Source organism: Taudactylus pleione, unplaced genomic scaffold, assembly GCF_031769625.1.
Source record: "Taudactylus pleione unplaced genomic scaffold, aTauple2 ptg000165l, whole genome shotgun sequence".
Taxonomy (NCBI): domain Eukaryota; kingdom Metazoa; phylum Chordata; class Amphibia; order Anura; family Myobatrachidae; genus Taudactylus; species Taudactylus pleione.
In genome coordinates this window covers 15,044-41,765 of record NW_028284567.1, presented here as the reverse complement: position 1 = coordinate 41,765, position 26,722 = coordinate 15,044, and the positions used below count along the sequence as shown (strand labels likewise).

Below are 26,722 nucleotides of genomic sequence, written 5' to 3'. Positions count from 1 at the left end.
AGTCTGAAATGAACGATAACTACAAACGGGAGTGCGCTTGCATGATTATCGTTCATCATTATAACTCAGAAACTGAATGATTTTTTGAATGATAACGAAGTCGTTAACGTCAAATTGTTCAAAAAATCGTTACGTGTGTATGCACCTTAAGTCTCTCCATAGGTACCGACACAACAATTTTCTATTGTTGTAATGTCACTATAGTAGATGCATTCTTACAGTTATTATGTTTGTGGTTCTCTATATATTTTTATTGCAAACATCTTTCAGAATTTTTTTTTTTTTTTGCACACACACGTTCATTATATCCAGTTTATAAATTTTAGACATTTGTATGTTCATACAAATCATTCAAAGGAAAGCTAATGATTCCTGTGCTTGAACATTCAAATGTTGTATTCGTTATACAAAGTGTGTTCAGAAAATGGAGGGAAACTCTTGTCTGCATGTAACCGTCACCTACATATAAGGTGCATACATTTTGTCAGCTGAACTGATCTATATCAACTCACTAGAAGCTGGTGATATCACTGAGGGATGATATGTAAGCGTGTGTTACTGCATAATCTCACAAATCTAGGCTTAGTCCACAAAATGTGAGAAGGTCATGAGAAAACCTAGGATGACCATAACCAAATTATTAAAACCAGGGCCGGATTAAGGCTTGTGGGGGCCCCACCAATAAAATTGCTACGGCCTCATGCAGACTTATATACCCCTTACCTCTTATCTGGTCTCTCCACTGACCTGCAAGGTTGCAGCAAACTACTGTATATCATGTCCATGACACTGTTGGGAACTGACTGCCGGCAGCATAGTTGACATGATCTTGTACACTGCCAGGGGCAAACACAGGATTTTGAGAGGGGCGTTGAGGAGAGGGAGGAGGAAAAGGGAGGGAGAGACAAGGGGTGGGATGCATCAAAGGTAAAAATGTGGTCAACCCCCCAAAATGTGTGCTTGAGCGCATTTCTCATATGCACCAAGCCCTGGCATGTGATGCGAAGATGGCGTTGCCCTATAGAAGCCTATGGGCTTCTATCGGGAGAGAACTGTGAGAGGGATTCAATCGGATCCCTCCCAGCACCCCCTGCGCAGCGTGTGAGGGGCTTCGGGGTCATAGTGTTCATCATGCATACCAGTGTAGCTTAATGCATGCAAAGAGAGGCGGGATGCATCGCTTCCCATATGTGTTTTGTCATGCATCCCGCCCAAGGCTGGAAAGAGAGAGGGGGGAGAAAGAGAGAGGGAGGGGGACAGCAAAGTAGAGGGAGAAAGAGATGGAAGGGAGAGAGAGATAACAGCCACACACACACTAACCTGTTTTTGCAGACTTGCAGCAGCAGGCAGGCTTCTGATGCGGGCGGGCGATTCACGGCATTAGGCTCCACCCCCTGCCCATAGACCCACGAATTGTGGCAGAACGTTAGCTAGGGGGTGGGCTTCTATCATCAGCCACGGTCCATCAGTGACTGTGCTGTCACTGATGTTGGGAGTTTGGACTTGGAGCCGGGCAGTGAGGGTACGTTTGCCACAATGTGGGGGCCCCTAATGTGTGGGGGCCCCTGGATGACTGCCCCATCCGCCCCCCCTATAATCTAGAGTAAAACACACTGAAGCTAAAGAATTCAGTACACTGCGCTTCAAAGTCAATGTTAATAAGTCTGTGTTTTTCCAATGCTTGCGTAAATGCATGATACTTTACTAATAAAGTAGTAGTCACCAGTTGCCTAAGTCTGTTCTAAGGGGATTAGCTAAAAAGAGCCCCTGTTAGCTGGGATTTTTTTTTCATTTCCGCTTGGGATACAGAGAACAGGCAGTAGAATGGATTTAATTGCAGCAATGACAATCATGGAAAATAATAAGTGCATTTAAAGTAGTAACCAATGGCCACTGCCCAAAGCTATAAGAGCCCGGGTGTTCCCCCAGGGGAGATGTATCAAGCCTTGGAGAGATATACAGTGAGGAAGTTGCCCAAAGCGTCCAATCTGCTTCTAATTGTCATTTATCTAGCACAGTCTATGAAATGACAGTTAGAAGCTGATTGGTTGCTTTGGGTAACTACTCCACTCTCTCTCCAAGGCTTGATACATCCCACCCTAAGAGAGCAGGGGATCCGTGTGCAGCCTTTGTGTCGGCCATCCCCTCTCTCCACCACTGTGCATATGCTGAGTAGACTCTGGCACTGTGCCGGAGTCTACTGGGCATGTGCTGATCTTTGTGAACATGGTGTCTGCGCCATTTTCCTGGTGAACGCTCTACTGTGCATGTGCAGATATTTCAGAAAATGGCACCCTCTCCCTATAGGTGCAGGGGGGTGTAGTTAGCAGAGCGGTGCCGGTCTAAAGACCGACACAGGACTTAAATTAGGCATCAAAATACTGACGCCTATCTTAATCCTGGCGCTGGAATACAGAGAGACGCCATCCCGAACGAGGTAAGTCCGGGGAGTCTTAGCTGTTAGCTGCAGAGTGGGGTGGGGTGGGGGGGAGTGTTAGGTTTACGCAGTGTAATGGGGTTAGGATTAGGTTTTGTGGAGGAGGCTAGGGTTAGACACCCCTAGGTGGAGAGTTAGGGTGGTTGTTCAAGGTGGGGAGGGTTAGGGTTAAGTATACTTACTCGACCCCTTTCGGGATACTGACCTTCGGTATGCCGCTGTTGGTATTTGGACAGGAGGCATCCCAAAAGTCTGTATTACATACCATGCTGGTGCAGAATCTGTTGTAGAGAGCGGAGCATTTTCTAGAGGTCATTGTGCCTTTAAGCCTCCACTGAACAGTAACTGAGACTGGAATTGGACCATATCGGAAATTGCTTGTACGCTGACCACTAAAAGAGGGAAACCTCTTATGAAGCCATTAAGCCTCATGATGATGCATCTATCCATGGCTGTCACTTCAATCACCAGTGTAATTTCAGTCATCACAGGCCATAAAATAAAAATATTTACACACTTTTTTTTCATAGCTTTTAACTGCTACCTCCTCTGGCAATGGGAGAATTCAAAATCAAGGAGACATCTTCAGTTTTTTAGCTTTGGGAAAAAGGCTTACATATTTCACTGTATTAAACACTTGATTTCATTCTGCATTGCCTGGATCATACCTATTGCACATACAACAGCCTGAGGTCTACTAAGTTCTTCCCAGGGTGAATTATCCACATCCCGAGGTTAAACAGCTTAGAATTCTGTGGTGTGGAATTGCAGTATTCCTGGAGCCAGGACTTTACCTGCTTGGATAGGTGGGGAAAAGAGAAACAAGGTGTTGAATGAGGAGCACTCAGCGCTGCCTCAAATGCAAATAGCAAGTCTTACCTCTCCAGCATTAAAGGCGACTGGATGTGCCCTGAGACTAGCAGCCTTAAAAGCCACTTGCAGCCCTATGAGTACCACAAGTACCCTATACCACCATAACTATTACAAAGGGGCATAGCACCACTGACCACCAGGGCATACATCATCCTGCAGCCTAGCATACTACAATGCCCATCAATATCCTTACTCTCAAGGCTGCTCCACCATTATTATTGTACCTGTGAGAGACACACAGACTGACACCTTGTTGTTCTACCTCATTTACTGTAGCATCCAGTACATCCAGGGCCCAGTGTACTGTCTGTGATTTATATACATATATTTACATCATACCATATATCACGTTACGGACTGCAAGTACCATAGAATGTAGTCACTTTGCCAGTAGGTCATGTGCCTAGACGCACTCCACTATACTCTACAAAGTGATAATGCCTGTTCTGTAGTTTAAGCTTACATGTGCTCATCTAATGCGTAAGACTGTAACGATGACCTCTGCCCTCTTCAGCCATGTGGTCCATCTTACATACTTGTAGGGACTGAAATTGGTATCTGATACGTCAGCTCTCCAATCTTACAATGGTTATTTGTTTTCCAGTGATTGTTTTATTTTGTATGGAAATGCATAATGTTTAGATATTTCAATACCCCATTTCTTATTTTACTCTTTTACCATTGAACTGTAAAAGTCTTCTCCACATGCGGCTGAGTACTACAAATGGGCAGCAACATGCAGAGCCGTAACTAGATTTTTTGGTGCCCTGTGCCAGAGAGCGCATTGGTGCCTCCCTCCCCCCCTACACACACACATTTTTTAAATAGGGACATAAGATTGTGGACCCGAAAAAAGGGCCATTGCCTCATGGGGAAGGGCCAGGGAATAGCTAGGGGAGGCCAGGAGATGCTGGGGATGAAAGAGGAGAAAGCTAGAAGTGTGAATGATAATAAACAGGAATAATGACAGGCCCAAATGGCGCCCCCTGCCCTGCGGTGCCCTGTGCCATGGCATAGGTTGCACTACCCTAGTTACAGCCCTGGCAACATAGTGCTCGCAAGTTCCATATGATATGTTCCAGGGGGTGTAGAGAGATTTGCAGGCTATTCAGTGGTGAGGCAGAGATTTGTCTGATTCCAAATGGGTCCCTTGCTCCAAAGACAGGGCTGTTACAAATGTGCACTGACCGTGATGATGGCGACTTTTACGTCTGAATAGACAGAGGCCATGTGACCGCACTGAAGCGGCCAACTCTGGATACAGGCGAAGAGACATTTGTTTCTAAGCTTGCAATTTATGCAACTCTCAATCAGCAACTAACTCTCTCTAGTGACTGGTGCTGATATATACTGAGCACTATCCCAGTTGGTGCAGTGTATCCTGTATAATTTAGCACTGTGCATGCTCAGAACAGTGAGTGCTTCATACATACCCATACAGATTTTCATGATTATGCCACATATGTCTGGTTATAATTGGATGAGTCAGAAGGGACCATTTGGGTTACTGAAAAGTAGGCCAACCACAGGAAGCACAAGCAATTGTGCATATACAGACTGAGAAAAACACGTGCGCCTGAAAAAGCCATATTACTGTATGTGCGGGTGGTCTGGGTGGAGGTGTGAATAGCGACGGTCACCAGCACTTGCAAACTGCTTATTATTGGCTGTTTGTGAATGCTCCACTGTCTCTGATTGGTGCTTGCTTAGTCTCTCTGGCATATATATGGCACCGCTGAGCGCGTTTGCCTGTTTTTTATTTTTTTTTGCGTATCCAAGACTGGGAGAGGTTTTTCTTCTTTCCATTGATGCCTAACAGTGAATGCATTTATCGCACAGAGAATAAATGATTTAAAATATGGGCTTAAGTGGGATGTATGTCTGTGACATGTGTTTGGCGTGACGCTTGAGACCAGAACACGTCAAGATTTGCATTTACTGTAGGTGGAAATACAGTCTGCAAATTCTAACCGCAACTTTCAGTTTTAGATTATGTTCATTTTGCCTCCAAATCTGCTTCAGACCTGTTGTGTATTGGACTGTGTAATATACATTTCATTTTTAATATCGGTGTCAAGTAATACTGCAGACTTTCCCACATCTAGGCTCTTATAGTGCAAGAGCATTTAGATAGAGTTTCTCTCCGTCCATAAAATGGCCATCAACTGGGCGCACACATAAGAACAGTCATGTGGGTGTGTAGTTAGAATGTAAGCCAGAGCTACACTACATGTATCATTATTATTATAATGATTAAAAAAAAGCTAATATTTATTAAATTACTGTTAAGTGGCATTAAAGAAATTATTATTATTAAAAAAAAAAAAAACGCCCTCCAATTTGATTATTCGTAAACTAATTAGGGTCTTATGTTTTTGACAGTTTGACCGATACAGAGTTAGTTGCAAGTTGTGTCTCTTTGCAGACTTAAAATGCGGCCCAATAATAATGTATGCTACTTATGCAGAGGTGCCCTCTAGCTCGAGACGCATCCAGCTCTCTGCGCCTAGAAAACTGTGACCCATTACTTCAGTAGCAGAAGCAGATGTGCCAGGAATACATCAGGAGGTGTAACTTATTAGTGATTTTTAAAAAATGGTCACAGATCGGTATGCAATGCATACGCTTTGCAGTACATGGCTGGACAAACAAAACACAATTACCGTTTTTTGTAAAAATCTGTTTATTCTTGTTTTAGTTTTAAAAGCATCAGTAGACTCTTTACAAGGTAACGAAGAAGCATGTTTTATTACTGTGTGAACAAATTACTAATTTCACGGTGATCCTGCAAATCCTGTTACAGCCACATTATGAGACTAGGGAGGGATTTAGATGCATTCAGCCAATCAGAGGTGGCCAACTGTTGTCGCCATCATTATCGATTGGCAACTTGCATCGGGGGTCGAGCAGCTGCCAGTGATCCACCTCCAAACAAACGTGTGTGTGTGTGTGTGTGGTACTCACAATGTGAGAGATATTTTGCATGATAATTCCATTACTGTAATACACATTCCCTACTGACCCCATAGGCAACAAGTCAGGAGTGGTAAATGCAACCTGTTCAGCATGCGTACAGCGATTTTGGTAGACATGCACAGAAGATTAATTTTGTATGTAGAAGCAGGCACAAAAACTATTTGCATCAAACTCTTAATGAGCCCCTGAATGTCAACATTCCTTAGTCCAAATTATTAACTATAGCAATTGCTCAATGAATTAAGTGTTTACTTGGTTTTGAGGCTAGTCTTATACTAAGAAGGTTTCATCCACAGAAATAAAATTATTTAAATTTAAAATATCATATACTATGTATTAATTTTAAGATTTTTCATTTTCCAGTACATTAAAGCATTTTACAATGCCACCTGGTACCAAAGATACGGGCAGCCTCTTGAGCAAAGTCCATTAACTATTTTATATTCATTGACGGTGTCTGTGTTTGCGTTGGGCGGATTGCTGGGATCTCTCTTTGTTGGAGTTCTGGTCTCCAGGCTTGGAAGGTGAGTACACAAACGCCAAATGTCCGTCCATTTGAGTTTGTGGCATGGGTTCTGTGTTTCCAACACACGTGAGTATTTCTTAAAGGAAAAGGTAAATTCATAGGTATATGTTTCATTACAAGCTAGCCCAGGTTTTTTTTGTAACTACATAGAGCCAGGCTTTGCTTTTAAGTTTGATCATTCTTTAAGAAATACATATTTGACAATTGTACTGAACTGTATAACATTTAAACAAAAGTTGTGCTATAGAAATGAACTGAGATTGTTAATATATCCACTATAGTTATTAGTTAGGCTTACATGATTTCCCCAGTTTCAAGGTATAGTATGGTAAGGCTAACTATAGTTGACCACATACTGGCCAGCCCTGCCATACATCCCAAATACCGAATTACAGGGTTACATTCCAACTGGACCAGAAATATGGGTGGCTAACTGCATAGATTGGCTATTTGGTGAGTGTACTGAGTGGCTGGAAGTCTCTGGCTCATAATTGTCTGAAGATGACCTCCTATAGGCTGACTGTGCTCATCTGCATTTTATGGCATGCTAAATAATCTGATCCCCCTCCTCCCAATATTCTGACTACACTCATAACTGGTCATTATTGATTACAATATTAGTATGTACATGAGGCCAGCATTACATTTTGTTGCAGACTACAGTACTCCCAGTTAGAATACAAGTGTGGTCATTTTGCTATTTGCCCTAAACAGAGGGGCCTAATTATTCCATTCGATAAAGCCTATGGGCCACACCCTATGTGGCACAGCTGTAATGATCAGATGATGACCAAATACAGGTCAACTGTGAATACCATCTTATTTACTTTTCCAACAATACATTTGAACGTGTTTAAGATGTAAAATATCAGTGGTTCTTTTTATTACCTTTTAAGTCTTGAAGGTGATCTGAAATGTGTATTTGCCTTCAGGTTGGCTGATGTTCTCCTGTATTTGGGATTATTTTGCTTTACCTTAAGAGCATGTTATGAATCACTGGGAAGATTCAAAGGAAGAATGATCAATCAGGATTTAAAAGTTCATCATTAGAGGTGTGAATTGATTGCTAAAGAAGCTTTGAAGAGTCAATTGATAAAGAAGCTTTTATGACTGGAGTGTACATGACAGGAGTGTGGCCTGAAGGCCAGGTTGCAGCCTTGAGGGCTGATATAAACTTGGCTGGTGGCAGCCTTGTGGGCTGATGTGTACTTGGCTGATTGCAGCCTTGAGGGCTGATGTATAGCAGAGAATCCACACAGATGCTGTAGTGCAGCAGAGACTGCTGTGATGTTAATAATAGGAAGTATACACAGATGCTGAAGTGCAGCAGGGACTGCTGTGGTGTACTAGCAGAAAGTCCATATAGACACTGAAGTGTGGCAGAGGCTGCTGATGTAATTAGCGGATAGTCCACACAGATGCTGAAGTGCAATAGTGACTGCTGTGATGTTACTAGTAGATAGTCCACACAGACCCTGTAGTGCAGCAGAGACAGTTGAGATACGCGCTGGACACGAGTAGCTGGAATATACAGAAAGATGTACTTGCTCACAGGAACCGGAAGCTACATACTGCACGCTATAGCCGGCGTCAGAGCAGAAAACCGGCAGAGGTAAAAAAAGGAAGAAAATCCAAAAGGTGCAGGGAGGCGGTGACGGAGCAGTAAGGTAGGAGGACCTCATGGTGTAGCATCCCGGCGTCCTCATCTCCAAGCAACAGAGCCGCCTGGAGTACTGATGTCAAACAAGACATTACAGCGGCTTGTGACAGAGCAAAAGCAATGTTCAGACCTTTTTGTGTATCTACAGTCCTCAACATTGCCCGTTTCTTTGTGCTTCTTCAAAAGAGCTTGAACAGCACATCTTGAAACCCCAGTCTGCTTTGAAGTATTTGCCTGGAAGAGACCTTGCTGATGGAGTGAAAATCCCTGTGTACTTATGATGTTACTGTCCTATCAGTATTTCATAAGTACGCAGGGATTTTCACCCTAAGTGTTGTTTTTACGACATAACTTCCCTTGTAATGCAAATATTTGACCTCTGTTTATTGTGTTGAATTCAGCATTACATTTCCTTTCATTTGATATATGAATCATTGCACTGCGTGAAGTGAAACAGTTTTTATAACCATTCGAAGTTGATAATTTCAAAATGTATAAAGCAATTTTGGTCAACTGTGTGTGTGTGTGTGTGTGTGTGTTTATATGTTTGTGTGTGTGTGTGATATATATATATATATATATATGTGTGTGTGTGTCAGAAATCCACTGCACTCGCCACTCCTAGATTTGGGTTGCAGACCTGCACTCGCCATTCCCAGGACTGGGGTGCAAGTGGCCTGTGACCACATTGCTTAAATAAAAAATAAAAACAGAAAACCCAGCACTCACCATGTTTACACACTCACAATGATGTGTAAATAAATAATGGGGATTTAGTTCATGGATTGATCATGCATTTAAGCCCGCAGCCCACATCACGGGACCCCACTTTCTGCAGGTCCTACACTATCCGTCACACTGATGGAAACCTGTTAGCTGCTATCACATAGTTTAGACTGAAAAAATGTTACCTGGTTTAAAGCTCACCTGCCAGCTAATGGCTTTTAAAGGTAAGGCAGTCACCTGACATAGCTTCTATCACACTACCAAAAAAACAGCTGAAACAGGTTAATATAAATGAGTTTGCACATGGGGTGCATGAGACAGCTATTTATTATAATATCATTTTTTTTTTCTAATGTGATAAGCTGTCCATAATGAAAGATTTGTAATTTTTATTCATGTATTTCAGTAATTTGACCACTATTTATATAGTGGTCAAATGTTTTAGTTACATTCTTCTCATTGTAAAGCATGCTTCCTAATTTGCTCGTGTAATTAACCTTGTTATATGAAATCATCTAGTACAGAACATTTTCTTCTCAGCCTTATGAACTGTCTTAGTGGAATATTATCCAACCAGTTGTGGTGGTTGTTACTTGTTGTAAAATGCAACTATTTACATCAGCTTATTTACTAAAGGTAAAAACAATTCTACTTTATTTTTATTGTATGAAGCCATGAATTTGAGGCTTATACTGTATTGCTGTCATGGACGCTGCTGAGGAATATGGTGAGGATATATTTGTTGCACTTCCAGATGAAAAGGACATCATCTATGTAGCTTTTACAGAGGACCAAGTTTGCTTTGATATCTGGGTTGAACCAGATGTTATTGTCTTCTATATGACTACTAAACATATTGGCATAGTTCAGAGCTAATGTACTCCCCATTGCTGTACCTCTAATTTGTACATATAATGACTCGTCAAACCATAAGTTGTGCTTTAAAATGAAAGTGATGCCATCTAGGATGAATGTCGTTTGCACTATATCCAAATTACTATAATTATGTAAGAAGTAGTCAACACACCATACACATTGTATATAATCTGTAATCCTAAATAAAGTGGTAACATGGCTTGTGAATAACCATGGGTCCTATGACCATGTGATTTCATGAAGAATGGTTTCTATTCTATTGTTTGACAATGTCCTGAGCAATTATTGATACAGTGAAATTGATGTAAGTGAACTAATAACTGCAACAATGGTGTATTGGTTAAGTGTTTGAATTTTGGGAAGATAATATAATACTGCAATTACAGAATGTGGTATTTTGAAAAAGTTAAATTCCGGTTTACTTAAAAATCCTGTGAGCAGGTCCTCCTTGAGTAGGGTCCTTTATTGTGTTTGCAATTGTGCTGTCTGATCTTGTGTTAATGTCTGGTATTTGTTTGTGGGTTATGATCTCTTCACCTTTTGTTTTTTGTTTTGTTTGTTTTTTGTTTCTCTTTAATCTGTTTTATGCCATCATTCACTAGTTTTTCAAATGTGGGCTTGTACTGTGCTTTGAAAATAAGGGTGGTTATATGTAGAGTGTTTTTGAGGGCCAGTAGTCTGGTGAATCAATGTACATCCAAGTGGGCCTCAAATGTATTGACTTTGTTTTGAAAGGCATTCTGGAGTCCTTTTTGTTTAAAAATAAAATGTGTCAATGCACTAGTGATACTGAGGACTCTGTACATGCTTTAGAGGCCACAATAGACAGTCAAGCTCACACCATTCAGTTCATTTCAGCCAAAATGGGCAATTTTGAAAATGGAGACGGGAGCAATTTACGATTTATAGGAATCCGTGAGTCCGTAAAAGGCCCTCAATTGGTGGAATGTATTAGCCTCCGTATACCCCAGGCATTGAGAAGTCATGATGAGTCTTCCATTCCGCAATTCGAGAGGGCGCATAGGTTGGGTCCAGACCGCCCAGATAGGGATGGCAGACCTAGCCCTGCTATTGCAAAATTTCTAGATTTTCAGGCGAAGAAGAAACTCCTGACTGCGTACAGAGCTTCCCAGCCCCTACTGGTTGATGGGCAGAAAAATATTTACTTGAAAGAGTAAATTTAAGATTTTTTAGCTCAAGTGTCCCGAAAGAGGAGTGAGTTCTCTGATGTATGCAAAATGCTAATATGTCAGTAGCTGGGCTGCCCTGAGCCCTCTTCCTCCATTCCTCTTTCCCGCGGCCGCACAGCTGCGGCTGTGGAGGCACCCAGCCTCCCGACCGCTTGCAGGACGCTTTATCCTGCAGGTGGATCAGCGGAACAGTGCCCAAAAAATGGGACTGTCCTGCTGAAATCTGGAATGGCTGGGAGGGGTGTGCCCTCTATGGGGTTGTGCCCCTGTTTGACCGCACTGGTCGAACATGCTTCGAGCCAGCCCTGATGGGGGATCCCCCCCCTACTATTGGACACATGCACAGTGAAGGGTGCGTGTGTCCAATAGTAGGGGGGGGATAAGTGTGATCAGTAAAGTGTGTTCAGTGTGTAGGGGTGGGAGGGGGGCGCGGTAGCGAGTGTTAGCTCCAGGCACCGTGGATCCATGCTACACCACTGAATGTACTATCCTGTGAATTCAACGCTGCAGAATTACAGGCCGTCATTTCTGGTCTGTTATCAAATAAATCCCCGGGGCCTGATGGGCTTACTGGAGCATATTTTAAGTTACTACAGCCTGGTGTTGGAACTGTATAACAAAATGTTGAAGGATAATCCCTTGTTTCCTCCTTTTACGGAAACCTATACTACGCTTCTTCCTAAACCAGACAAAAACCCACTTTTGGTTGATTCATATCGTCCCATTTCTCTCTTGAATACAGATTTTAAAATCTTGTCTAAGATTATAGTTAATAGACTACAGTCCATACTGCCAAATTTATTGACCCCCACATCAAATGGGTTTCGTGCATGGCAGACACTCCGTGAGAGCAATATGAGTAGCCATAGCTGCAGTGATAGCGCATTATCGAGTCCTGACCCTGAGGGGATGTTGTTGGGATTAGACATGCATAATGCATCTGATATGGTGTCATCTCTTTTTCGTTTTGGAGAAACTCCATTTCAGTCCTACGTTTATTAGATTAATTAAATATTTTTACTCTCAACCAATTACGACACTTTTGGTAAATGGGGTCATGGAGATCCAATACAAATGTACAGGGGAACATGACAGGGGTGCCCGTTGCCCCCCCTCTTGTTCAATCTCTCTATTGACCCACTGTTTTGTATACAGTACTTTAGCAATTGTCTGATTTTAAAGGGATAGTAATTGGTGGGGTGGAAATGAAATTGTCCGCATTTGAGAATGATGTGCTTTGTACATTGCTAACCCCAAGGATACTCTAGAATTGATATTGAACAAGTTGAGGGATTATGGCGCTATTTCTGAATACACTGTTATTCTATCCAAGTCTATTTAAACCCACATGCCCATACACTTCATTGAAGTTATCATCTTCTTGTAACATGGGCTGTGTCCTCTATTGAATACTTGGGTATACAACTTCCTAAAAGACCTTCTGAGTTATACCACCTTAATATATCTCTCAACTGTCTAGTGAGCTGGAAGGTTGGAGTCCTCTCCTATTGTCATATCTGGGCTGGGTAAGCTTGAATAAAATGGTAATATTTCCCCGGCTATTATATTTAATATAATTGCTACCTGTATTTATTCTCTCAAAGAGATTTACAATTACTTAACTCATTATTTCGTAAATTCATTTGGGGGCTAAACGACCTTGCATTGGTCTAATTAAGTTGCAACAGACCAAACATAATGGGGGAATCAACTTCCCTAATATCTTACATTACAATCATGCAGCTATACTGAGATATTTAAAAGATTGGATACATGGTCAAGATATGTATGCAAACACATCAATTGAACAGCATTTGCTACTAGATTGTGGCCTGTTAGGGTTTTTGCACCAACATGATGCTGAGATTTCTGAACAACTGCGAGACAACCCTCTTTTATGGTTTACACACAAATTGTGGTATATTTTAAGATGCAAGCATAGTTTTAAATTCACACAAATCAATATTTTCACCTTTTCTGTGCAATACAGAATTCCAACAGGGCACAGTGTCATTCCCATTTTCCAAATTACATAAGGAAGGCTTAAGAATGGTTGATTCTTTATTCAATAAATTTGCTAAAAGTTCCCTGACTTATTCTCAAGCAATAGAGAAATTCCCTACATTTCGCTCTTACCCTCTTGCATATATGCAGGTCAAATATTATGTTAATGTAACCACCAAATGGTTTTCCGATATTGATTGGGACAACCATCTAGATGGGATGATTCTATCTCCCCCAGTTCCTAGTCATGCAATCTCTATTTACTATTCCTTTTTGGGGACTTAATTGATCGTGCTCGAGTAGGCACTGGCAGGCCCGCCAAGAGCCGTGGCGGGCCCCTGTAATAGGGAGCGTGGCCTAATCGGGAAAGTGTGGCCACACCCCCTAGCCAAGAAAAGAAAAGATTTGCAGCGCCTCTCTGAGCCCCCTCAGCCCGGCGCAAAGCCAGGGGGGGCGTGATCAGTGTGATTGCTCCCCCGCACAGGCATAGGAGACTGCTGTGGCTGCTGCTCAGCAGCCACGAGCAGTCTCCAACTGCAGCTCAGCACACGCTGTGTGCTGGGCTGCTGTGAGGGGGGGGGCGGCGCCAGACCCGGGCCCCTCAGGAAGCCTGGGCCCAGGTAATCTGTACCCGCTCCCCCCCCTCTCGGCGCCCCTGGGCACTGGTATGAGCCGGTGGATAATGGATATTCCCTATCTCTCCTGTGATATGATAATCAGTATGCTTTCCACCTCTAGGAAATTGCTCCCGGCGGCTCAATACCAGGAGATGTTTTTGGATATATTTCACAAAGCATATTTTTCTTCTCACAGACCGTTCATTGCTGGAATGTCAACATCGCAGTCATGTCCATGGTACCATTCCCCAAAAGCTGATCTATATGATTACTTTTGGAATTACCCCCTTCTTAGAATTTTTTGGTTGCAAATTCGCAAGTTTGCCTTAGATCACTTGGTGAACTATCTTCCTCTTACTGATGTGTGGGCACTATTCGGGATAGTACCGGAGAATAAGAGGGTGACAAAGGGTTGTAAAAAATTATTATTAATGTGCAGTGGCTTGCAAGGCAATTTTGTAAGCTTGGATAAATGTTAATCCTCCTACATTAAAAATTTTTCAAGAGGAACTTTTGCATGTGTTTTAAATTATATGGATTGGATAGAAACCCTCTGGAAAAAGAAACCTGCGTATAGAATTTTTTTGACACCTGGGATAGCTATATCTCAACCTTGCCGGGTGATTTTTCAAAAACCTATCCATACATCACTTAAAAAAAAATAAAAAAAATACTCAATGGTATAGCCTACTGATCCTCCTTTCATTTTGGATTCTTAAAGGAACTTATCGAAATCCTCTCCTCTAACAAATACAGCACTTTGATTTTGTCTTTGGTTTTTTTTATTTTTTTGCTGGGTTCTCTGTCCTGTCCTGTGACTCCTACCCCTTTCCCCTGGTAACCTTACCAGGGTTATCATTTTTGTATTGTATGATTTAATCTGTGATATTTTGTAGGCTTCTGTTTTGAATATGTATTACTACTGTGATATTCTGTGTGTTTTAATTGAGAATTTTATTTTGTTACTAAATGTAACTTTGACATTGTAAAAAAATAAAACTTGTGTGGGAGATGCTCCCAAAGAGTCAAATCCAGGAGAACATCACCCAACTCAACGGCAATAATACATTTCATATCACCATTGACAATGTATTCTGTGTAACATCAGTGGTGTGTTTTTAAAAAAAATGTATTCTGAAGAATCAATTCAACTACATTTCTCTGTTCATTGTTTGTTCCCATCAATGACTTTGCAAGATGGATCACTACCTTCCTAAACTGTGTTATATATATATATATATATATATATATATATATATATATATGTAAACATGTCAGAGACCTTTGGCTGTCGCAAGTCAACAGGACTGCCTGCCAAACTGCTGCTTGACGCTAATATTAACATTCTTTTCATCTAATTAGGATCACTATAGATGTCTGAGTTAAATGAATAGTAAGATATACCCCTTAATTCTGCCATCCAGGACGCTTTAGATTTCAGAAATGTCCTCCCCCACACACTACCATTTATCTTTAGTACATAGCATTGGCTTAGCTGACAAAACAATTCACTGTCATCAGTGTAACACATTGATCAGCGTCATAATAATTAATCTTCTCCATCTTCACAAGAAGAGGGTTCAGTGCTCCCAAATTAACAAATATGGAAGTCCTGATGGTAGCAACCTACCAGAAAGCTGTTTACTTCCTAATAGTTGTCATTACTCTGTTGACCAATAATCCTTTTTTTTTTTTTTATTGTGACACACCAATCCAACTATTTCTATTGTCAGCCCGTGGCCCTGTCACCTGCCACTGAAGTTATGCTCACTCCCACAACCTGTACTTAAAAAGCCTCAACAATGAGAGGCTCTTCGTACCCTCTGAGGAAGTTGCACATCAAATGACAAAATGCATTGGGCCACATCCACATTCCTTCTATTATGACATTACAGTACAGGCTGTGAGCGTGGGCAAACTTGTGGTCTGTCTTAATACAGGATATCCATGCTTGAGCCTGGGTGGTTAAATCAAATTGACTGATGTACTAATAATTGTCACCTGTGCTCAAGCATGGATATCCTGTATTAAGACATAGACCACAAGTTTGTTCACGCTCACAGGTGAGTGAGCATACAGTGGTTCCCATTACCCCAGTGGCTTATCTTTAATGGATGCAGGTTGTGCGGTGCACATGGGCCCCTGGGTCCTGGAGGGCCCACACCACACACCCTGCACCCATATATAGTTATGTTTACCTCTCCGCTGTCAGCAACCTGTAGCTGCAGAGCAACAAAAATCACAACGGCAGCCATTTTACCAGTGAATTGCATATGTGCAATAGAGCTGTCCCGGGAAATAAGGTGCAGGCGCCATTTTCCCGAAGACATGCGCAGTAGTCTCTGGCACCAAACCAGAGTCTACTGGGCTGCCAGAGAGGAGGGTGTTCACCCAGTGGCTGCACATGGGCCCTCTCCTATCCTGCATTACACCATATTGTTTTTCCCGACTAATGTGTTGTCATCAATCCTTTGGATGTAATATTTGTTATACACAAATTATCCACATCAAGAGCCTCATTATGTGCATTCCACTGTCCTATAACATTTACCTCATATTAAAATATTTTACCTCATATTCTCATGTATGGACCAAAAAGCTGCAAAGGAATAAAACGAGGATCCAATAAGAGAAGGTAGTAACCAAAGTGTAGGTACACTTGTTCTCTACAAAGTTGGAATGCAAAATATCTAGGTGATAAAGGAACAATACTGTCATTACCCCAAGGAATTCAGGAAATTAATCTCTCCAAGCAACCAGAGACAGATTTCACTAGTGAACAGGAGTAACCTGGGAACTGGAGAAACAAAGCCTATGCATGCTCTGGGCACTCCACTTCATAAATTCTGGCCACCACAACCGCAATTAATACATTTAACCATCAGACCATTGATTATCATTTACATTCACATCTCTACACCCACTTACCCAGCTTCCTACATTCCTGTTTCACCAATTTGTATCATTTCAAGTAAATATACTGTATATGGGATGGGGATCTGAGATCAGAACAGTATAAGGGTAAAAACCAGCATGAGATATTATAATGCAAGTCTCTAGTTTATATTAACATGGGCTTAGTTGTAGGGTAGCCTCAGTGACCCACTAGGACAGGTTTCTATGGTTATATCTATTTTGTAACTGTGTTTTTTATTTACAGTAAATCAGTTAATTTGAATTTAGTCTTCACTCACTTCATAGTCCAGCTCATAGGAAACCAGCATTTTTTTTCACCTATTTTTGAACCCCAGCGTTCTGTTTTAAACCATTCTGAGTTGTAAAATACCCCAATACTGAGCTGTCTTAGAACTACTGGTAACCGATATTTGATGACTCTTCAGGTGTTTGACTGAAATTAGCGGTTTATGATAAAGACCTGGAATCGCTGTTGAAGGGCTAATTGAAGGGTAGAACTGCATTGGACAGCTCTTATAACTTAGTCCTTAATCACTATGGGGCGTATTAGTGGTTTGTTGTTCTCATGCACAGGACTGATTGCACATAACCAATTAATATCCAAGGGATAGTAATGTTCCACAAATGCATCGCATGTGTGTGTATATATATATAATGGGGACATATTGTGACTAGCAGAGCAGAATATAGCTTACTTCCAACCTCATCCGAAGCTGCCTGCTATCTTCCATTCCAGATTAACCACTTTCTCACACTATTAACCCAGGCTTCTTCATTTACATAATGGCTTTCTGTTAATGGCAAGAGGTTGCACTTGTGGATGATCACGGTTTATACTGCTTTATCAGCTTCTACGTTATTTTGTGTTTATAATTGTATTCACTACAAATGCAACGTTTCCCCTTCCTGTAAGGCTTCGGTGTGTTTCAAAATAACTGTATGATTGGCATGACTGATAATTCTGTACACACTGTATATGTAAAATGTCACTTACTGTTCAATATTTCCCAGAAAAAACATTAGCACATTATTTTGGTTTGGACGTTGAGTATTGCTGAGGAGAAAATGGGGAAAAAAACAGAACTTGAATATGAGCTAGTGGGAGATATCCGGTTATGGTTTTGATAAAGAAGTAGAACCATATGTTGAAACAATGGGATAGAGCAGAATATGGAAGGAGTACATGAGGATGGAGCAGTTGGAAGAAGGTGAAATGTACTGTAAGGGGAAAATAAGAGAGAGAAGCACTAGTAGATAAGGAAATTGGAGCCTGGAGAACAGTCTGCATAAAGTAAAATGAGTTAGGAGATGTAGAGGAAGATGAGTGTTACATTCATACATAACTCCAGTTGAGTTTTGTAGACCCTGGGCCTGATTCACATACAATTCCAAAAGCTCACACATCTTTGCAACCATATGTCCTACTCATCTCAGCCATTTAACAATGGGAACGCATGCAAGAGAATCATTTTGTGGGACATGTAGACAGGCTTTCTTTGCTATTCAGAGTCATGCGTGTGCATTGTGGATGCCATCGAGTATACCTAGCATGGGGTAGTTGTGAAGCTAGGTATACTCTATGCCGATCACATAGCAGATCAGATAATGGCTCCGATCATCAGGGATATTATCTGATCAGAGCGTACCCCCTACACACAGAGCTTTTTTTAGCTAAGGGCCGTATTCAATTAGCGGCGAAAACGCTCATTTTTTTGTCGCCAAAAGAGGTGAAATTATCACCAAAAAACCTGCAAAAAAGGCAAACAGGTGGAAATGGAGAAAAAAAACTGGGGAAGTTTTCTCATCCCAGACCAGCAGAATAAAAATGCAAAATCCCTATTTTTGTCTAAAAGTGTGGGGATTTTTTTCAGAACCCTATGGACACCCCCCCCCCCTAATGATAAATTACCCCAAAAGTTTTTCATAAATTGTGTACTTTGGTAAAAAAAAACGGACCGTGTATATTTTGGGTGGAAATAAAAAATAGTTGAAAATGGTTTTAATGTTTTTGGTCTGATTTTTTTTTTTTTTTGGGGGGGGGGTGGTATGGATGCATCAGGTGATTTAAACATTGCATGCGGTCACAGCAGGCAGCTTTTTAAAAGTTTTGAAAATTGCGTTCTTACGACACGAAAATATGCTTGCACCCATTTTAATATGCCACCAATTTACGTGGAACAGTAATTTCCTGGAAAAAAGATTGCTGGTTTTTTGTTTTTTTCCCCACCCAAAATTTCGTTTTTCGACAAAGTCCCCAATTACGAGAAATTTTTGGGGTAATTTGTCATTAAGGGGAGGGGTGTCAAAAGGGTTTTGAAAGAAATCCCCACATTTTTAGCCAAAAAGAGGGATTTTGCATATTATTATTATTACTATTTTATTTTTTTTCCTCCTGGTCTGGGATGGAGAATTTCTTCTTTTTTTTTTTTTTCTTTTTTTTTCTTTTCTCAGTTTTCAATTTTTTTTTTTTTTGGCAAAAAACATTCATTTTCGCCGATGGCGAAAAACACGGCCGTTTTCCCCGCTAATTGAATGCGGCCCTTTGTGTGTAAATTCTTCAATGCATCTTAAATATTAAACTGCTTGCTTATAAGATGTAACCTCCTAATCTGACGTTGGCAGAAGCGTTTTAAGCTGTTTAACACTGCTGTATACACACCTAAGCAGTTATCAGGCCGATCATCAAATATCGGATGATCGTGCCGATAGCTTTATAGGTCTGTATCTTGCTTAAGTGCCAGTGATAATGATGGCAGCTTTTCTTACGGACGGAAGTGTGAGGTGGTGTGATCGTATACATGACTATGTCTACATGTTTACAACTCTAAATGTGCATATGGTTACAACATCATTCAATTTGAATTCCACTTGCAGCAAGCATACAGAGTTGCGTTCACAGTATGTGCATCTTAGATTCAGGCCCCCAAACTCAAGTCCATGCCCGGCTATTGGTCAAAACTGTTCATTCTATTCTGCAGGAAAGGAACAGTAATAAAAACCTCCCCTCTGGTGTTCATAGCTGCTGTCTTTATGGGATTCAGTCGAATTCTAGCATCCCCAGAGATGGTGATCATCGGACGGTTTATCACAGGCATTCACTCAGGTAAGGGATTCTAATGACCTATTGCACACTCAGGCAATGCAACAAAAACAGCCATTAACACTGTCTCTCCTTACAATAAGAATTCACATACATTGTAATATACTGGAGACTGGGAGCCGCTTTTTGACGTGTTTAAGCAGGAAATGTAAAACTGCAATACCATTATAAGCAGTGCCGGGGCAGGGCCCTGCGCCACCACCTGAACACATGAGATCATGGCGTCACAATGAATGGGTGGGGATGCCGGCATCAGGAAGTACAGCAGCATTGCGCCTCTTTACAAGACAAAAACAAAACAGCGCGCTCCACAGAGGGGTGCTGCGTGCCCCTCAGCCAGGGGCAAATCTGGGGGATTGCAGGGGGCAAACAGTGTGAAGCACCCATTATAGGGTACATGACGCCTTGTAGTAAACCAGGTACGTCTTCTGTCAATGCTGAGCGGTATGCATCTGGACAGCTCTGCATACTGTATGTGCGAAAATGCAGCATTTTTCTGTACTTTTTCTTTTCAGACATTTACAACCCACTTCGCTGCCAATTCTGCATCAACCTTATTGTCTGAAATGAGGACCATCTCTACTCTAGTCTTACAAACATTGCTCAAAGATCAAAATCTGCACTAAAATAATGACATCTAATTAACTTTCATTTTCGAACTCTCATTAATCAGATAACGTCTAATGTCTGGTTGCTGTGGTTTTCCCCCTTTTAAGCAATGTTGGTAAATATACCTTCGTCCCTTTCAGACGATAATGCATTTGTTCATTAGTATATGATACTTAGGTCTTTGTATGGGAATGGGATTGAAATACCGGCAGCTGTTTAGCCGTCGGTTCAAATCCTGACAGGAGGAGATCTCGACGAAGGAAGGTAAGTATCTTAACCTCCCCCCCCCCCCCAACCCTAACCTTCTCTTGGTGGTGCCTAACCCTAAATCCCCCCAGGTGTGTCTAAACCTACCCCTCCCTTCCCGCACCCTAAACCTGACCTCCCCCTGGTGGTGCCTAATGCTAACCCTCCCTGGGGGGTGCCTATCCCTAAGTCCCCCCAGGATGTGCCTAAACCTAACTCCCCACACCTCATACTTACCTGCCTCCGGTCTCTTACGATCGGGATTCCAATGCCGGTATCCTGATTCCTGCAGAGATGGCGGCGTCAGCATTTTGCTCAACGGCGGGATCCCGGCGTCGGTATATCGACTGCAGGCATCTCATCCGCTGGGTTATTAACTACATCCTGTTGTATGTATTCAAAGTATTTTATTTGCTTGGTAGAATTGTAACCGCAAACAAAGTGCTGTAGGTTGCTACTCGGCAGTATAAGTTCTTTTTCAAGGATATTTAACAAAAATAGTCACCATGACAGTAGTGTAACAGTGCCAGAATGTACTCTGGGGGTCATTCAGACCCGCTCGCAAGCGGGTCGATGTTGCCCCACTGCGCATGCGCACGACGGAGGGAGCTCCGTCGTGCGCATGCACGAGACCCGGCTAGCGACGGGCTCTCCGTCGCTCCGGGTCTCGCACCAAACTGGGCGTGCTGTCGATGTTGATTGACAGCACGGCCCCTTTGGTGGGCGTGCCGGGGGCGTGGCTGCCAGATGGAGGCGTTCCCATGGGAATGCCTACCATCTGGGTCCGGCCCCACTGACATCACTAGTGATGTCAGTGGGAGTGATTTTGGCTCTGATAGAGCCAAAATCACTCCTGGGCTTGCGGCAGCGAGACCCTACCGCAGGGTCTCCGTCGCAAGCCCGATGGTCGCGATCGTCTTGACCATCATCATGGACGCTCGCATAAGCTGTGGGTGGTCACCCACAGCTATGCGAGCGTCCAGGAGGACGCTCCATTTTCATGGAGGGCCCTGATTTAGAGCGAGCGCTCTGGTCAGAGCGTTCGGCTCTGAATCAGGCCCTCTGTTCATACCCTAGTGAGAGATCGGGGGCCTTCACGGAAGCTGTACACTGCCCCCTGCCTGGTATTGGCCATCATATAAAGTGCAGTTTGATAAATAAGGAAGAATCCCTAATCTCCCTCTGCTAAAATGACCCATAATCATCTCCATGGGGTAGCCTCTTAGATGCACAGCACCTTAGAAGAAATGCAACTTCTGAATTACTTTTAAGACCTGTATACCTAGCAAGATGGGGTAAGAGAAAAGAGCGATAGCCGAGGGTTAGAGCGTAATGTAGCAAAAGAGAACAGTATACAGAGGTAAAGAAAGTAAATGTCAGGTGTCTACGTCACACGAGTCATCTAGTGTAACACCTTAATTAGATGTTGGCCTTAAGTTAATATGGAAAAAAGAGAATTAATGTTGTGGGTGTAAGCAAGCGGTCCATTGTAATCCACGTAGGCCACAAACTAAGAATTGTGTACAGGTGTCTCTCTTAATGTACTGGAAATCTATGTTCAGGCATTTCTGGACCTTGACGATTATCTGTTAGCAGCCAAGAAAAATAGTGTATGAGCAAATGGTTTAACGTTGGGCATACAGTAGTTTTGTTCGTTAGGGATTTGTAGACCCTCAATCAAAATGTACTTAGACTTTAGATCTTGTCAACAAATGTACAGTATCTCTTGTCATCTCGCTGTAACCTGTAAAGAACATGTCCGTGCACCTGTGAGTATCAGTAATGTGGACAGGTCATCTCGAAGTACTATCTTACCTCTATTGGTTCCATGTGTGGGGACCATCCCACAAGTAGCTCTGCAGAAATTTTCACGTTGTACTAGCAAAATGCAGCAACAGAACATAAAGTTTTGCTTCCTTACACCATACAGAGTAAAATACACTACCAGTGCTTATAAGAAATTTTTGTTTACATATAAATAACTTTCTGCTTTCATCATGCCATGATTTGTTCTAATAGTTCTACCAAAAATGTATCTCTTGCAGATTACCATTTGTTTTCCAATAGTTTTAACTTCTTATATGTGTTATCCATTCCATATAATTCTATTTATCTATACTGTTTCCTCTGAAGGTATTGCCCTTAGCGTGGTTCCCATGTATTTGGGAGAAATTTCCCCAAAGAATTTGCGTGGATTCTTAGGAATGATGCCAAGTATTTTCATCTGCCTTGGGGTGTTTACTGCTCAGGTTCTTGGCCTGCCGGAGCTGCTGGGTCAGGTCAGTCTGTTTTGTTTATTGTACGTTAAGAGAGTGAGAGGAGGTGGTTGCTGTGTCTTTACTTAATTCTAGACTGGATTATTTGGTGGCAGTAAGGGAATGTTTACAGGTGTAGAATGACAACAGCTAGCAAATATAAAGTTATCATGGCAGATTTTGATTTCTACTGTATATTCTCAATCTGCCAAAACTCAGCCCAGATCTACCCATAAATGCCCATTTTGGTTGAAGCTCTGCCCCTTTAGTAGCCTGAGAATATGGATTGTCCTAAGAAAATTGGGACAATTGGGAGCAATGAATTACCTGTATGAAATCAAAGCTATTTATGCAACTTTGGCTCATGGAAGATTCAATAATAAGGGCTTCATCTTAAATGTATAACTTATATATAGTCAATGCTTTTGGAGGTTTATTCCTGAATTCAATACTGAAATGGGTATTCCGTGTCCAGGCTGCGACAACAACGTTAAGATTTCAGAATGCAATTGTGTGCGTTATCAATGACTCTTATCTGTACTATATTTAGTGTGCTTTACAGGTGGGATGTAGTTATCAGACTGGTGGTAGCATACCGCTAGTCTGAATCCCGGCGCTGAAAGCCTGACACAGGACCTTTAGATAGGAGTCGGTATTTCGATGCCTATCTAAATCCCTGACGCCGGAATCAAGCAGGATACCAGCCCGAAATAGGCAAATACAGGGCGCCCTTAGCTGTTAGTCGCAGGGGGGTTAGGTTTAGGCAGCTCAGCTGGGTTAGGTTTTTTTGAGGGAGGTTGGGGTTAGGCACCACTGGGGGGGCGGGGTTAGGCACTAAGGGGGGATGGTTAGGTTTAAGCACGAAGGGGGGAGACTGGTTTAGGCACTAACTGGGGGGGTTAGGGGGTGGGGAGGGTTAGAGTTGGGCTACAAGAAGGGAGGGTTAGGGGGAGAAGGGGGAAGGGTAAGTATACTTACCCAACCCCTGTCGGGATACCAGCAATCGGGATGCCGCTGTCTGTATTTTGACAGGAGGCATCCCGACAGCCGGCATTACATACCGATTCCTTTCAGGTGTTTATTACATTTAGTAATATATATTATATATTTTGGTAAGTGAGTATGAGTTTATAAATTGGCTGGTAGAAAGAGAATATATTATAATTTCTAGTAAGGCGTACTGTATGTCTTCCCAGGCATAACATCTGTTGTGCGGTTGTTTCTTAAAATAATGAAATCCATTTTATCCCAATAGGATGAGATGTGGCCCCTGTTCCTTGCCTTGATTGTGGTACCTACTGTTGTGCAAGTCTCGATTTTACCTTTCTTTCCAGAGAGCCCCCGTTATCTTCTTATGGACCAGGGCAATGTACATGCCACAATAAATGGTGAGTAGTAAAATGGAAATTATAGGAATGGAGCCCGCTCAAAACTTGCAAATACTCAGTAATATTTAGCATATATCATTTTGGGAGGTAGTTTAAATCCTGGCTGTCAGGATGCCAGCACTCAGAATAATGGCGCCCGAATCCTGACACCAGTTAGAATCCGGGTGCCGGCATCATGACCATCAGCATCCCGACAGTAAGTAGTGGGGTTAGGGGGACAGTTAGGGTTAAGCACTAGGGGGGAGGGTTAGGGTTAGGCACTAGAAGGGGAGGTAAGTTTTATGTTGCGGGGAAGGTTGGGGGTAGGGCTAGGATACTTACCGACAGGTGTCTGCATGCTAACCATGTCAGGATCCGGCATCAGGATTGTGACTGTCGGCATCTGGAACCCAAACCATCCTTTTTTGGGAGCTATAACTGTGACATTCTTCATAAAACACAAGTGGACCTGTTGAGTTATAAAACAAAAATGTTCTGCAGATTTCAAAACTAGTCGTAATATAGTATTTAGAGCTTTTTTAAGGACAAAAAGTAGAAAACTAATTTTCTAAACAGGTACTATGAGGTTGTACAAAGTTGTTCATGCTAGGGAGAGTGGCTAATGGGCCAGAGCAATGAATATGGTGTGCAATTAATTTTAGCTAATTTTTTTTAAATGGGTTATTAAGTATAGTATATGTTAAGTACAGAATCACAACTTGCTCCAATGAAACTTCTACTAATATATTCAAGAATGTTTGAAACATTCTATATATTACACTATGTAGTAAAGTATTTAGTTTGTTATCCATGTGTCTCCTACTAGGACTTTCACAGATTTAAACACTGGCACTCCTAGTAGTGAGGAGCAGCTCGTAAATAACCTAGCTCTCCGCTAGAGCCAAAAACCATACAATAGATGTGGTTTGGGTATGAAATGTGGCGCTATATCTTTCCAATTGGTTGCTTGAGACCCTTTTATGGTGGAGAACCTATGATGCATAAACACCTGTACATTGAGTCATCAAAAACAGAACCATAAAAAAATGGAACATATATCAACTTCCCTTTTCTCGTGGTCTGTAAGATGTAAACCTTCAAAGTCATTGCCAGTACATAAAAGAGAAAAGAGTACAATAGTGTTGTACCGTAACAAATCGTAGAGAAAACAAAATGGTCTAAATTACCAATCTGTCATTTCCAATCTGCCACTGACCATGTGGTGGGAGCTGCAACATATAGTTCAGGGAGAGACCGTTTGGGTCATATGTTTGCTTCCAAGTTTAAAGTAGTATTATCCCTAAGTCCTTTTGAAGTCTGCTAGCAGAATACCCTCATGCCTCAGGGACGTCTCCGTCATTCATAAAAATGAAGGCTTTTTTCAAACACTTCAATAGGACTTTGTGACATAACTCTACATTGAGCTAGGATGACTCACTGGACAGGTGTTTATGCATCATAGTTCCCCATCATATAAGAGTTCCAAGCAACCACTTAGAGAGTCAATATGCCAAGTTTCTTACCCAAACCACATCTATTGTTTCTTTTTCCATCTGTTTGTAGATGTTGTTTCTCTGTAACATTTTATAAGCCACTTTTTTCAGTTTGTCCGGTATGACATGTTGAATTAGAATTTCACACACAATGCCTTGCCTATTTTCAGTAGTTGATTACATGACTCCTAGGTTTAGTTTTATGAGACCCAAATACTCTTGTCCCTCTCTTTTAGAATTTTCCCCATTTTTGTCTTGCTTTATCTGTGTTGAAAAACTCTGCACTTTACTAGAGCTTCCATCCAACATCTGAATTTACAATTGAAAATATGGCTCATGTCTAGGTTACAAAGGGAAGCCTTCTTTGTAAAGTAGACAATCCAGGAGTTCTTTTTCTTGCGACTATACTAAACTTTTATAGGTGGATGTTTTCTTAAAGCATTGTGTCGTATTGGAAATTAATCTTATACAACTTTAAAAAGTGTGACCGCTGTCAGGTGCGATGCATATTCTTAAAGAATGTTATTAAACTGCCCACCAAAAGATTGTGTATTATGTTCCAGAGGGAATATTAGAAATGGTTTTAAATATGAGGTATGTCTATAAAATATAAAATAACGAGACTGTGATTCCACCTAGTAAACAAAGCAGTCAGAACCGGTTCTAACTGCATACGTAGTAACCTTGAACTTATCTGAACCTGCATGACCAGCAGCAACACTCTGACGTTCAGTTGATTGTGAGTCGCCATTTAATTTGGTTGTGTTTTCTGTAGAGTGCTAAAAAAATGCTAAGTTTAAAAGTTGAACAATGTGTCAATTTTGAAATTTTTAGTAAAATTGCACAAAACA

General features: G+C 41.8%; 1 protein-coding gene across 1 annotated transcript in view; it reads left to right on the top strand.

The window, feature by feature from the left end:
- LOC148521411 (solute carrier family 2, facilitated glucose transporter member 9-like) overlaps nt 1-26,722 on the top strand; it is a 50,057-nt gene that overhangs the window by 9,255 nt on the left and 14,080 nt on the right. The window contains exons 3-6 of the mRNA XM_088475192.1: nt 6,650-6,810; nt 19,780-19,904; nt 22,890-23,035; nt 24,267-24,399. Coding sequence (XP_088331318.1) covers nt 6,650-6,810; nt 19,780-19,904; nt 22,890-23,035; nt 24,267-24,399 — 565 coding nt within the window. The remainder of the gene's footprint in view (nt 1-6,649; nt 6,811-19,779; nt 19,905-22,889; nt 23,036-24,266; nt 24,400-26,722) is intronic.